We start from the raw sequence: 14,320 nt of genomic DNA, 5'->3' as shown, positions 1-14,320 counted from the left end.
GTACCACTTCTCTACACTGAAAAGTGTGACGAGTTTGCAGCACCAAAAATCTAGCTGAACAATTATTATTAGCTATGAGATACAATGTTAATTTATTTCATACTGGTCTTTATGCTGCACTGCAGCTAGGCCAAAGTGACAAACTGCAGTCCTTCAGGCATGAGGTAATCCTATAGAAACTGTGCATTTGAATCCTAACTGGGGTTTGCCTGGCTGCCATTGCATTCTCTTATAACAATTTACACCTGCAGTAGGTCACCCAATACAATTGGATGTAGCTCTTTGAATTAGAGAAAAAGGACTGACTTTAATTCATATTAGTACAAGTCCAGCACATGAAAGAGTGGTCATATTACAATTTACGGGTCACTTGCAAATTTACATAACACAAATCTGTTTTGTACTTTAAAAGTTAATTCTGAATTTATCTGAAAACAACTTTTGCATCTTGTGACATATATGTTACAGTTAACATGAAATAAATACATATGAAAGGAATGTATTGACATTTGTGTATATGCCCCACCAACAATGACAAGTAATCTTGCACAGTTTACTCGCTATTGTGAATTCATGAAGCAGTTAAGTTATGTATCAGTTGATGAAGTCTTCTCAGGTTGTCAGCTGAGTCAAGGTGTCATTCTGTGGCAACATTTCAATAACTTTCCTACTTGTCATCTTCAGGTGAATCACTGGGTCCATGTCCTGTCTGGGTCTTTACAGCTGATGGTCTGCAGGCTCCCCTCTCTTGTATGCATCAGCAGTGCCAATCGCATGCCTCCAGAAGGAGTGTCACAACCCATGGTGGGGGAGGAGTCACACCAGAGGTGGTGGGGGCTCCCTGCATGCTGGGGGGTATGGGCATCACATCCTGGTGGGGCCTGTCCATTGCATCCACTGCCTTCACTGGTTTTGCTTTGCAGCATTTTTGTCATATTTTTGTTATCACTGCATTCCATGTGATGCTAAGTTGGAAACTGCTATCTCAGACAACAAGGATATCATGGACTCATATCTCCATAGTCTCTTTAAAAACTGAACCCTAGAACCCATTCACCCTGCTCAGCAGGTTTATGTTGAGACTGTGTTCCTACACTGCAAATTTCTCTATCTGGCGTAGGCAAATGCTCCTTATGTATTCTAAGCAGCACTGCAATATACAATGCTGTGTCTGGATGATGTATTGTTTGCCACACTCGCAGCTGATGCTCTAAACTCCAGGTGTCTGTATTCTGGTTTTGTGCTTCACTGAGTCCAGCATATTCTTGATTTTGGACAATGAGTGAAAGATTGTCTTAATGTTGCTCTTTTCTAATACCCTGGCAATCTTTACCAGCATACAGAAGGAACACCAAGCACTTAGTGTCTTCTTCATGTTCATCTTCTCTCTTCTTCTTGCATGGTTGGAAAGCATGTCTTATCTGTGTCTCAGAATAGCCCTTCTTACAAAAGATACTTCTCAAGTGCTGCAGTTCAGCAGGTATACTCTCCTTGTCATGTGTGTCTCATGCTTTGTGCAGCAAGGTGGTGAGTACGGATTTGCGTTGTGCTGGGCGGTGGCAGATATTGGTGTTAAGATAGAGGTCAGTGTGTGCCTTCTTTCAGTATACAGTATGACCTGAGGTTCCATCAGTCTTCTTCTTTATCATGAGATCAAAGAAAGGCAGACATCCATTTCCTTCCACCTCCATGGTGAATTTAATATTGACATGTATGCCAGTGAGATGGTTAAGAAATTCTTGTAGATTTTCTTATCCACGTGGCCAAATCATGAATGTGTCATCCACGTAGTGGTAGAACACCTTCAGTTTCAGGTGTGCCATTTCAAGAGTCATTTCTTCAAAGTGTTCCATGTATAGATTTGTGATACATAGTGTCAGTGGGGACCCCATGGTCACTCCTTCCATCTATTGATAGAATTTACCATCACATTGGAAGTACGTGAATGTGTAGTGGAACAGTTCCACTGTGTCTTCATTGAAGTGGCCCCTTAGTAACATCAAGGAGACATCTAGAGGTACTTGAGTGAAGAGGGATGTGACACCAAAGCAACCAGGATTTCATATTTATCCACACGCGTTGCTTGAAGTATCTTCATAAACTCTGTCAAGTTTTTGACATGGTGAGTAAAATTACCCGCAAGAGGCTTCAATAGCTGCACCAGGTGTTGGACTATTTTATAAGCTGGTGTACGTATTGGAAACAGCGAAATCTCTTCTTGTCTATCCTTGGAAGTCCATACATGCATGATAGTATTGGTGCTCTGGGATGCAGACTTCTAACCATATCTTTCTCCATTCTTGAGTTGTTTAGCAGTGAGATTGTCTGCCTCATCACAACTTATGTAGGGTCCTGTTCTACTTGTTTGAACCTAGACCTTCTAAAATGATCTCAATCTTCTGCCAACAGTCAACTGATTATGGGGGTACCATCACATTGCCTTTGTCTGCTGCTAGGATGACTGTATCTTCATCTTCTTGTAGGTCACTTTTTGTCTTACATTCAGCCCAGAGATGTTGGTATTCGGCACTTTTGCTTTCCAGGTGGCCTGATCGATGTTACTGATGATCTTCTTTTTAGGTAATGTTGTTGGAATCAGTGTAAGATTTAATCCTTTTTACAGCACAGATGATGTTGCCTCATCCAATTCCTTTCCAGTTAAACTGATAATGGTCCTAGAACCCTTCGTATCGATGTGCTGCAGTTGAGCCCCTGGCAGCCGATTGAACTTGTCTTTTTGTTTCATGGTGGCATTTTCAGAGTTCACTGGATGTGAATGTGTTACCATCTATCTACTCTCACAAGCAAGGTGAGAGATTGGTTGCCAGTTACAACTGCCATGCGAGTAGAGTGCGACCAGTTTTATCAAACTCAAGCCTTGCGATTCATATGTGCTAATGCACCAAGGCTGAGATCGCGCACTGTAAAATGTATTTTGTCCTCATTGTGTTGATAGGATGTTGCAGGTGAGTGAACTGAGGCAGCACTTTCTTGTTCCAACATTGTTGCAGGAAGGCTAGTCTGCAAAGCAGGTTTGCCTTCTTGATACGAAGTTTCTGCAGAATCTTGAAGCTGCGCTATATCTCCTTCCCATAGAGGTGTGCTGCATGCAAATTTAGACTTTCTTGGTGAATCTCAATGATGAAGTCTTCTCAGGTTACCAGCTGTGGCAACGGTTCAACAAGTTTCCTACTTGTCATCTTCAGGTGAAGTGTTGGGTTCATGTACTGTCCGGGTCTTTATAGCCACTGAACCACGGGCTTCTCTGCCTCATCTGCTCAGCAGTGCAAATTGTGCATCTCCAGAAGTGAGGTTGCCTTTGCCATGGTCAGCCCAACATACAGGAAGGAATACCAAGTGCTAGATATTAGAAAAGAGCAACATCAAAACAATCTTTTGCTCATTGGTCAAAATCAAGAACATGCTGGGTTCAGGAACTAGGGATACTGACACCTGAAGTTTATGGCATCAGCTGCAAGTGTGGCAAACAATACCTCAGCCAGACACAGTGTTGTATATTGCAGTCCTGCTCAGAACACGTAAGGAGCATTCACCTAGGCCAAACGCAGAAGTCTGCAGTGGTGGAACACAGTCTCAACAAGAACCAAATGTTTTATTTTGAACAAAAAAAGCTGCTGTGCAGGGTGAATGGGTTCTGGGATTCAGTCTTTAAAGAGGATTTGGAGATATGAATCTATGATAACCTTGTTAACTGAGATCATGGTTTCCAACTTAGCATTGCATGGGATTCAGTGATAACGAAAATATAACAATGACAAGAACAATCTGACGCAAAAACGATGAAGGCAGCAGATGGAATGGACAGGTCCCACAAGGACGCAACGCCCACACCTGTAAGCACCCAAGGAGACCCCACCACCACTAGCCACACCTCTTCCCCCTCCCCCTGTCCCCCTCCCCACCTCCACCACCGCCACAGGCCACAATACGACACTCCTTCTGCAGCCATGCAATTGGTGCTGTCAATGCAGACAAGGCAGAGAATCCAGCGGCTAAAGGGACCTGGACATGACACAAACTCAACACTCTGCCTGAAGATGACAAGTAGGAGAGTTGTTGAAACATTGCTGCAGAACAACACCTTGGCTTGGCAGATAACCCAAAATGACTTAATCATCAAGATTTACCGAGGAGAGTCTAAACTTGCATATGCATCAGTTGTTTCTTAGATCCTTATCAACTTCGCTGTCTTGAAATCTTAAATGCATGGTTTCATTTGAGTTTTCATTCAAAATTTATAAACTGCATTTTGTAAACAAAATTTTGGAAGTTTAGTATACTTTCATGTGACTTATGTGTGTAGTCACTGGAATACTTCATAATCATAAGGTCATAAATGGATGCACAGATTTTCTTTAAAAAAAACATTTCCAGTAGCTTGTCTGACCTCCTCTACCTACAATGCAGTCTTGCACAGAGATGTCCATAAATTTGTTGGAAACACTGTACAATGACACTTGCATTTGTTGTTGTAAGTAGTCAAAGGATGTTGCAAAGTAATGCAGTCTGTACCACAAAGAGGTCATTTCATTATCTGCCACTCACACCCATGGGAGGAGGGATTGTCTGGTACTTAGACTAGGCAGGGAAGCTGACAAACAAAATGGAGAAGCATGTCCTGGCCTGTTTTGTGTTCCATATTTGTTGTAACAGCAACACTTCACAGAAATAAAATGGAACCTCACTAACTCAACTCTGCATCAACAACAAAACCAAAATTATGGTGTAATATTCTGGGGAAATTTTCCAACATTGTTCAGTACTTTCAGGCTGTAGAAGAGGACCATTAGAAAAATGAATAGAAGTAAAATAATAGAATAATACAAACCTGCTTTCACAGCATTTAATAGACTTCTGATGCCATGAGCTTACATTAGAGTAATACACATATTCTATAAAGTAAATTCAATTGCCAAAATCAAAAGACTGCAAAAATCTATAATGTTCATAAACATAATAGTGGATAGAACAAAAACCTTCACGCAACTCACACCTATATTGCACAGTATCAGAAAGGGACATTTCAATCAGGTTTGAAACTCTGGAACAAAATTCCCCATAACATAAAAGCTATCAAGGATATAAAAATCTTTAAAAATTCATAGTCTTATTTACAATACCACTGCTTCTGCTGAGTCAATAAATATATGTGCTTGCAAAGTTTTGCTTTATGAGTAATTTGCTATTCAAATATGATTAAATTAAATATATAAGCTGAGGAACAGATTTATAATTAATGCAGATGTTTAATTCACATAGCAATTTAAAGAATTAATTGTGTACGTAGTTGTGTATAATTTCAGTGCATTTCACATGCATAATATCTTTAGCACTTGGTGATATAGATAAAAAGGACTATGTAATAAATAAATAAAAATCCTTCTAGAACAAGCAGAGTGCACTGGCACAATCATTTTCTTACTTCAGATAAATTAACTGCTACAATAGTGTACACGACTACACTGATTAACACAACACAGCTATAAATTTTAACTAACGATTATGCTTTGGCAGTGATCTTATTTTGTTTAGTTGATTACATATTAAAGTTAAAAATGCTGTTTCTAACAGTTTGTTAACAGTAAGATAAAGTGCATTTTTCTTTCTCTAGACAAATATGTGTTCTTGTTTTTCTTATTTGATGACACTTTGTGTTATTTTAGAAGCATTTTATATGTAGAACAGTATTTTGTTGCTAAATAATCCTCATTCTTGCATCTCAGTTATTTATCTAAAAAAGTTTGGAAAATGCATGATAATACAATCTTGAATAGGACTTCATCTTCACTTCCACGAGACTCTGAAATAAGTATGTGTCAGTGAATAAAAGATATAAATTCATATTCATCTGAAAGGTGTGTGTGTGTGTGTGTGTGTGTGTGTGTGTGTGTGTGTGTGTTTGGGCAGGGGGGGGGAGGGGGGAGGAGGAGAGTAGGAGGATAAGGCTTTATCAAAATTACTCCTTTCAGCTTATTTCCTACTGTTCTTACATAATCACTCTTTCATTTTTAAATTTCACGTCTTTCAGTTTTGCTGTATGTTCCTAACACAATATTTTGCCTTACACCTGAGATATGGAGTTCTGTACTTGTAGTGTATGTGTATGTTTGAATACCTTATTATATATAGTTATGGAAGTTGTTTTATTAGCATTGACGTATCATTTGAATTCCAACTTGCAGAGTAAGTTGTATGTAAAAAAAAAAAGAGCTGTTTTCTTTAGTAAAATTAAGTCCTAATTTTTCTACATGTGTCTTTTCAATCTTGACTTAGTTATTGTTACTAACTACCATTCAAAATTATACCTTTCGAAATTATATTGACATGATAAGAAAGAATTACTGTGATTTAATAAAAGTATTCTTAAAAACAGAACATTTAGAATATGTGAGACACTAGGCAGCACTGATGTCATAATGGAACCCAGTACAGTTTCTCTTTTACTACTTCCTCCAGAGCTCTGTGATATTATAAATTTAAGCTGCCCTACATAATAATATGGACATTCATTAAAGGACGAAGAACTGAAATGCCAATTCTGTTCAGCATTATTGTTTAAGAAACCAAGGATGGATTAACTATGATTATTGGAGAAAATACGTCTTTTCATTTAATTGCAATACAATGACATACAAGTCTTTTAGATTCTCATACTGAATGCAGTAAAGCTGTTAGCACTTTCTCAAGAACTGCAGTGTCACTGATACTTCAGTTACATCTTCTTGTAAACTCTTTTAGTATGTTATATGTCGCACACATCAAAGGTTTCAATCAAAATGAAAGTTACCTGAATCTTTACATCTTTTTGATCTGAAATGACATCTTTGGTGGGTCATTCTTACACTGTTTAGAGAGGTTCATATTCACTGAAGGTGAATAAGCAATGTAAATTAGCTTCTAAAATGCTAGATGCTTAATACACTGAACTCACATTCACGGCAGCAGTTCAAACTCCTGCCTACCCATTACAATTAAGGTGTTCTGTGTTTTCTCTAAATCAGCTGAGACACATTATAGCTATTTCCTACAAAAATGATATGTGCAGATCCCTTCCTCATCCTTGCCCAGTATGAGCTTGTGTTTCATTTCTAATGATCTTATCACTGATGGCATGTTAACTGCTAATCTTTCTTTTTTCCTTACAAGCTTAACACTTAGATAATAACAAAAAATTATAACTAAAGCTATATTGATCAGAGGCAATAAATGCATCTTTTAATCATCCAGAAAAGTGGACAATGATGAATTGAAATAACTTGCACTGAGAGCATATCTTCTTCTCCTTTTTCTTTCATATAGTGGTTCCTCTGCGCTATATGTGAAAGATTCTTGAATTATGAGACTTTCTGAAAGGTGTGTGTGTGTGTGTGTGTGTGTGTGTGTGTGTGTGTGTGTGTGAGAGAGAGAGAGAGAGAGAGAGAGAGAGAGAGAGAGAGAGAGAGAGAGAGAATGTATGAGGCCCATGTATCATCCATTAATTACATTAAATTTTTGTTGTCCATGTAAGCTGTAGTTCCCATTACAAACCAGCTTTGTTATGAACTGCACTATATAGATGTAGAATATTATTTTCTTTACTGCTTGTTTAGTATGAATAAAAATATGAAATTCCAAACATTCTACAATAATTTTCATATGATTTCCCTTCTGCAGCTGCTACAATAGAACCACAAGACTGTGAGTGGCAAGTGGTCAAGAGTGGATTCGAGTAAGTGGACTAGTTTGTTGGTCCTACTTTGGGTACAAAATAATAATGGTTATGGTTTCAGTTTAGTATACATTCTCAAAGAGAGAACAAACATTTTTTAAATTTTTCTGTAGAGTCTTTTATTGGTAATTTGTTCTTCATTTGACTTGTGCCATATATGTTACAGATTGTTTTAGCACTAAATGAAGAGGGGCATCCATAAATGTATTACAGATTATTGTACTATCACACTGCAGCTCAATAAATGAACAAAGAAGTTCAACATGATAAGTGTAAAATTCAATAATTAATGCTGTACAGCTTTAGAGTGAAAATTAATCTGGAATATTGAGAGTTATAAAACTGTTCACATTTCCATAGTCCTTTGCTAGAAAGAAGTATGGCTCTATCCGAGAAAGTAAAATCATTATAAAAGCAGTCATTCACAACATAATATACCAGTTTTCTCTAAGTATACATGATTTAAAGTATGAACATCATTGTGTGGACACAAATAGAGGACTGTGTTGTATTTATGCACAAAGGATTTTTTTCTGAGACATGTCTCTGCTATTTAAGCCTTGTGGGGACCAGTACCATTGATTTAATGGGCATGCTGTTTGCAGTGTGATACCATTACTACAAATCAGGATTTTGTGGTATCACAATAATGTTCATTTTTACATTTATAGTTTAGTCTAAAGCACTTGCTCCTTATATAGTAACAGTCCCTCATGACTACCCAAAATTCAGGATGAATTTGTAGGAGCAATGTCAAAGATCTCTTAACAGATACTTCTTGTTAAAGAAAAGAATTTGTGGAGAAATTCTCTTCTAAATTAAAATGACAAATATTTGATTTCTCTCAAATTAAAAAATGGATGTTATAAATAACATACTATAAGAAGGCAACACATGACAAGAATAAAGGTGGAGAAAGGAACATCGACCATCTAAAACATGGACTTCGTCACTACTACATTTCTACGTGCAAAGTCATGATAGATACTGGCAATCCATTAAACAATCATATAGCGCAGAATGGCACAATCATAGTTTCAATTTATCAATTCTATGTAGTAGCTCTGTGCTACGAACACATACATAGGAATGTAATTTTGAACTTGTGTACATGAATAATATTATGTGAGAAATAGCCATACTTACTCTCAGTGATAAATTATAAAGAGAAAACAGAAGTACAAGAAATTGTACAACATTATACTCTAGAATCTATGAGCATTTTTTCTGGACTGATGAAAAAATAATAACTTTCATGTTTCAGATTGCCATAAAGTTCTGATCCATTGACCACTCATGAATCAAAACTACCCTATTCATTAGCTTTCCCTGGCTCTATATTAACTGGCAAAACATAAAATATTAAGATTTCAACCAACAATCAAAACAAATGTTTAATTTACATGTTTAAGTGAAATCTCTATCTGAAAATCCTGCATTGTAATCATTTTGTAACAGGGGAGATTCACAGAAAATGCATATAATCAACAAGAGATCCAAACAGTGAAAGGCTATTAAAATAATAATTTGATGTGATCTTGTGTAAGAGGCCTGGTCAATACCCTATTTTGCTATGCAAAAAAAGCTACAAGCTGATGTAATCTCAGGCAAAAAGCCTATATCGGTAGCATAAATGTAATGCAGCTGTAAAGACATTATTGGAAGTAAGTACTGTCTCTTTAGAAAAATCTCTCAGACAATCATTTTGCAACCTTCCCTTCTAGAGCAAATGTTTTGGGCTTAGCGGACAATGATTGTTTCTTAATCTTGCTCCCTCTCCACATATTATTTGCCTCATTTTACAACTTACATTTCATAAACAGGGTGTTATTTGTTGCATGTACATCCCTAATATTTAGAAAAGAGTTCAACAAGGAATTTCACAAATGATAATATATATAGTAGAAAATATTCTAATTCCCATTAGTATTTCTGACTTATTCCTGTTGAAATATTAAAAGAACAACATTTTTTAAAGATATGGATTCACATGAAAAAAGGTACATCATGTCATGTCATTGGACAAATTCATGGGCATCCAAGTTTACTGGTGGCTAAAAATTAAACAATCACAAGTATACGGAACAACACTCATCCCCTTGCATACCATCATACACTCAAACCCGTATTTTGATAGCTAAAATCATTTATGAATTATTAGTAGTGTCCACATGATGCAGTACATGCTATGGATTGCAAACACTAACTTCATATCATATTCAGAAGGGTGAGAAGCAAAAGTTGCACAAAAACTTATTGTTTTGTTAAATTTTGAGTTTTCAAAATTGAAAATCCATCCAGTTGAAGTTAAATGTGTTTCCTTTCCATGCATGGAGTTCTGGTTGTGAACACTTTGTATTCTGTTTGTTAACAATAATATATTCCTGCAGGCAGTACCACAAACACTTTAAATTCATTTACTGGGAAGTATTTTTTTTCCACCAGCGTATAATTAGCACTCCATGTTTTCAACCTACATATTGTGTGTGCAAATACACTGACCTCCATGATTTTTCATCTTTATCTTCATCTGTTCTCATTTTCTCAGTTTTCATTTCCTTGCATTTCTCATCATCCATCAAGACTCTTCTTTGACTGTTTAGATTTTAAATTTACAGTCTTTCCTCTTCATAAGCTGTTACTCATTTTGTTTCCTAAATGCATTATTAATTTATTTGACATTTGAATCATACCTGTCCATACTGATTTTCTATGTAACTAGTTTATAATGATTGTTCTTCTGTTTATCATTTACTCTAACATTTTCTGCAATTCTTCATTCCTGTAACACAGAATGTTTGCTCTGGAGCATTGAAAATCTGTATTAGTTTGAAGGACTTACTCTTCACTTTGTGTAAACATGGTGTATTTTAATCAGTTGTTATTAATGCCTCAGTTTTGTATTTGTATTTCCTGTCAACTTACACAGTTGTAATAAAATCATGTGTTCACAGATCAATTAGACACAATGCTGAACAGCTCACAAACAAATTTTACATGTTTTACTGTTGTCTAGGAGAGAAGAATTATTACATTTATATTTCTGGTTTCAGTAATGTCTGTGTGTTCTGTAACTGCACATGACTTAAGCTGTTACATTCTGACGCAAAAGAGAGAATTTCACGAAAAAATTTAGTTTAGAATATGTTATAGTCCAAATTGGCGTTATGCTGCATTATGCTAACATTTGAGAGATATTTAAAATAATTACAGAATTATAAGAAACTCTCTATTTCTTTCTTTAAGAAATTGAAGGCTGAGCAAATTTATAGACTGTTTCAATCTTTGCTGTAGAAATGAGTCAATATAATTTATGAGTGTTCAGTTAACAATTCTGCATATGAAGAAGTGCTGTAGGACTTATCATTCACATAATTCTAGTACTGCCATTATTAAACATAGAACACTGACTAAAAAAGACTTAAAATTACAAACTTTCTGCTGAATTCCTAAGCATAATTATAAAAAAAGATGAAAACAGTAGGCACAAATACTAGTGAACTAGTGTCATACTGATGATTCCCAAATACACAGGAATTTGTTATCTTTCCCAAAAATGACTGGATCTAGTTAGTGCAAAATTATGGAATACAATTGTTGATATAGAGGCAATTTATAGACAAGATAACAGTGGGTGATAAACAATGTAGTTGCTCTTCTGTTCGAACTGTGCTACATTGTAAATTACAACCCTGACATATCGAGAAAATTTAAAATCCTGTACTCATGCTTGAATATGAGTATAGGTGTACTGTTAAAACAAATGAATTTGTATTGGAGTCAAGTCTTCCTCTGCATTACTTGAGCAGCAGGCATAGACAGCTTAAGGAATATTTTATTTCAACATACACGAATGGTTTCTTCTGCAAATGATTTTGCATCGAACTGAGCTTCCTTTTTAATTACTAATTTGTTCTGCTATGTTAAATACTAATTAGATTTACAAGGCAATATCCTCTTCTTTGAACATTTTGTTTTTTTAATTTAATCATTAATTTTCACACCTGTCACATGCTTTCTACAGTGAAAGGAGCAGTTTCACTTACACCAATACTAATAATTCAGATTGTGTGTGTATTTTGCACATATATATGTAAGCACACTTTTATCTGATTAACACTCTGGGAAAACTGTCACTTGTTTTGTGCAGTTATATTGAATTACAGTTGTGATGAAGAAAACTGATAAAAATATGATCATTTTTTGTGTACAATGCAATAAAATTGTTGATACATTTGCTAGATAAGTTTGAATAACAGATATATTAATGTTACATATACTATGATTTTCATCACATACCAGATAATAAAGTTGTCTGCCAGCTCTTGACTGATTGCAGTGATAAATTAAAAATGTGTTTTCTTCCAGAATGTCTGAAAATAATATTTTGTGGCTAAAATTCATGTTTTTGGAAGCACAAAATTAAAACAACAATTGTTATTTAGATTGTATTTATTATATGAGTATATTACAGCTTTACAGTAAAATATAATAGTGATGCACATGGTATGAATGGTAGAGATAACTTTGGCATACAATGTTCCTTCTCAGAATCTCTCACTTTTAAATGTAAATTTTATAAAAAATGTCTAATGGTTACTGCAAGAAAACACCATTCTTTTGGAAATAAAAGGAAATGCTTTCAGTTGTGATATAAATATAGAATAATAATTTTCACTTGTGGTACCCCTCCTCCCTCCCTCCTTCATCCCCCCCCCCCCCCCCCCCCCCAAAAAAAAAAAAAAAAATGTTCTGAAGATGTTAATTTTATTTACATTACTGGGCATGTTCAGTATGGTACATAAATTGGGACATGGTCACAATAATTAAGCTCTATGCACACTATGTGATACTATGTTAAATTATTAAAGATTTGACTCAAAGGGCTTTGCTGTCCTGTAATCTAAAATTCATGCTGAGTGGAGTGTGGTACTTCCAATATTATCAATTTTGTCCACACACAATTAAAGTTTTTGTCACAAAAAGAAAAGCCAATCTGAGACCACAATTTTCTTCTTGTCTGCCATTTGAAGAGAGAGATGAAATGGAAACAATTATGGATACGAAAGCACTACAATGACAGACAGGAAAAACACAGTTTTAAAAATGTTTTTCACTTAAGCTGCACCATATCTAATGTAGTTTTAATTATTAGATTGATTTCATGTAGTATACTTTAATATGCAAGGCAGAGTAAAAATGAAAGTGGAGAACAATGACCCTAAAGATATATGAAATTACAGGATTAATTTATGTGGATTGTTAAACAGAAAACTGTGGGGGGATTGCAGGTTAGCCATACTGGGCAAAAATAAAATGCCACATTTTTTTATGTAATTATTCAGACTTTCAAGGTGATCTGTTGACATCTTGAGGTGCTGGGTATTCTGCCGAATACCAGCATCATTTATGCATGGTATTTCAACAACGTCACTTGTTATACTCATCAGGTGCTACCTTATACTGCTTGTCGAGTGGAATTGGTCCAGTATTTCCACCCATGGTCTTACCCTCCATGGTCCATCCCAGGTGTTATGTCTGCAGTCCGCTCCCGCTAACAGAATCTATAGGCATTTCTTCTTTGGTTCAATGTACCTGTCTGTCCACTGGCATTCCATTTTTGGTCTGGTGCAATTCCAGGTGTTGCCTCTGCACTCTGCTCCCATTTGAAATGTTCCTAGGCATTCCGTCTTCGGTCCAGTCAGCCAGGCTAAGTGCTGGTATTCCATTTTCAATTCGGTGCAGTTCTAGGTGCTCCTTCTGCTGTGTGCTCCCACTAGAAGTGTCCTGCAATGTTCTGTCTTCAGTATGGTGCACCTGATGCTCTGCATGGAATATGTTCCCCATGTCCACACACTAAGTCCTCCTTTTTGTGGAGTTCTGCTGCTGCCCCATTGCATTTTCAGTAACCCCAGTGCAGGATCTGAGGCTCTACTGAGTCAGTACCCAATGTCAGGATTCATGAGGTTTTCTGTCACTTTTATCTCTACAGACTCTCACATAACACTGTCCCAGTATCTGGGGGTCTGTGCCAGGACTCTTGATTCATCATAGTTCATGGAATATTTTAGTTCCAGACAGTGCTCAGCAATGGCTGATTTAGTTGCCTTTCTTTGTCAGAAGTGCCTCTAATGTTCTTTGCATCTAATGTCCACTGTTCTAGATGTCTGGCCAATGTACGACATATAATATTTGAAGGGTGTAATGCTGCTCCAGCTGGCTAACGAATGTGAATTTAATGGAGCTGGATGTAGTATCTGCTTAAAGGAAACTGGCTTCCACCTGCATGAACTAAAGCAGCAGCTTATGCAGCCAGAAGAGGGGTAGACACACTTTGAGCACTGAAACAGATATAATCGTCATCTCCAATGGTTCCATTATATCAGATCTGATTTAGTCACACTTCTTGTTGCTTCACAGGCCAAATCACATGAGGGCCACTACTGTGATTGTACTGAGTTAACTGTTATCAACCTATCTGCCCTCTAGCCTGAGGTGCATGGATGTGAATATTCAAGGGTGTGAACTATCTTCATTAAGCTCCTTAAGGACTGGAATTCTTTGCTAGAAACTATTCTAAACAGCTTAGTG

At 36.4% G+C, this 14,320-nt stretch overlaps 1 protein-coding gene across 1 annotated transcript in view; it reads left to right on the top strand.

Annotated features, from left to right (window-relative positions):
* Nucleotides 1-12,363, top strand: part of LOC126485090 (uncharacterized) — a 157,112-nt gene extending 144,749 nt beyond the window's left edge. Inside the window, exon 9 of the mRNA XM_050108696.1 lies at nt 7,675-12,363. Coding sequence (XP_049964653.1) covers nt 7,675-7,702 — 28 coding nt within the window. The 3' untranslated portion in view covers nt 7,703-12,363. The remainder of the gene's footprint in view (nt 1-7,674) is intronic.
* The last annotated feature ends 1,957 nt before the right edge of the window (nt 12,364-14,320 follow it).

The sequence above is a fragment of the Schistocerca serialis genome, chromosome 6 (genome assembly GCF_023864345.2).
Source record: "Schistocerca serialis cubense isolate TAMUIC-IGC-003099 chromosome 6, iqSchSeri2.2, whole genome shotgun sequence".
NCBI lineage: Eukaryota > Metazoa > Arthropoda > Insecta > Orthoptera > Acrididae > Schistocerca > Schistocerca serialis.
The sequence above is the reverse complement of the archived record's forward strand: the minus strand, read 5'-3'. Positions and strand labels throughout refer to the sequence as shown.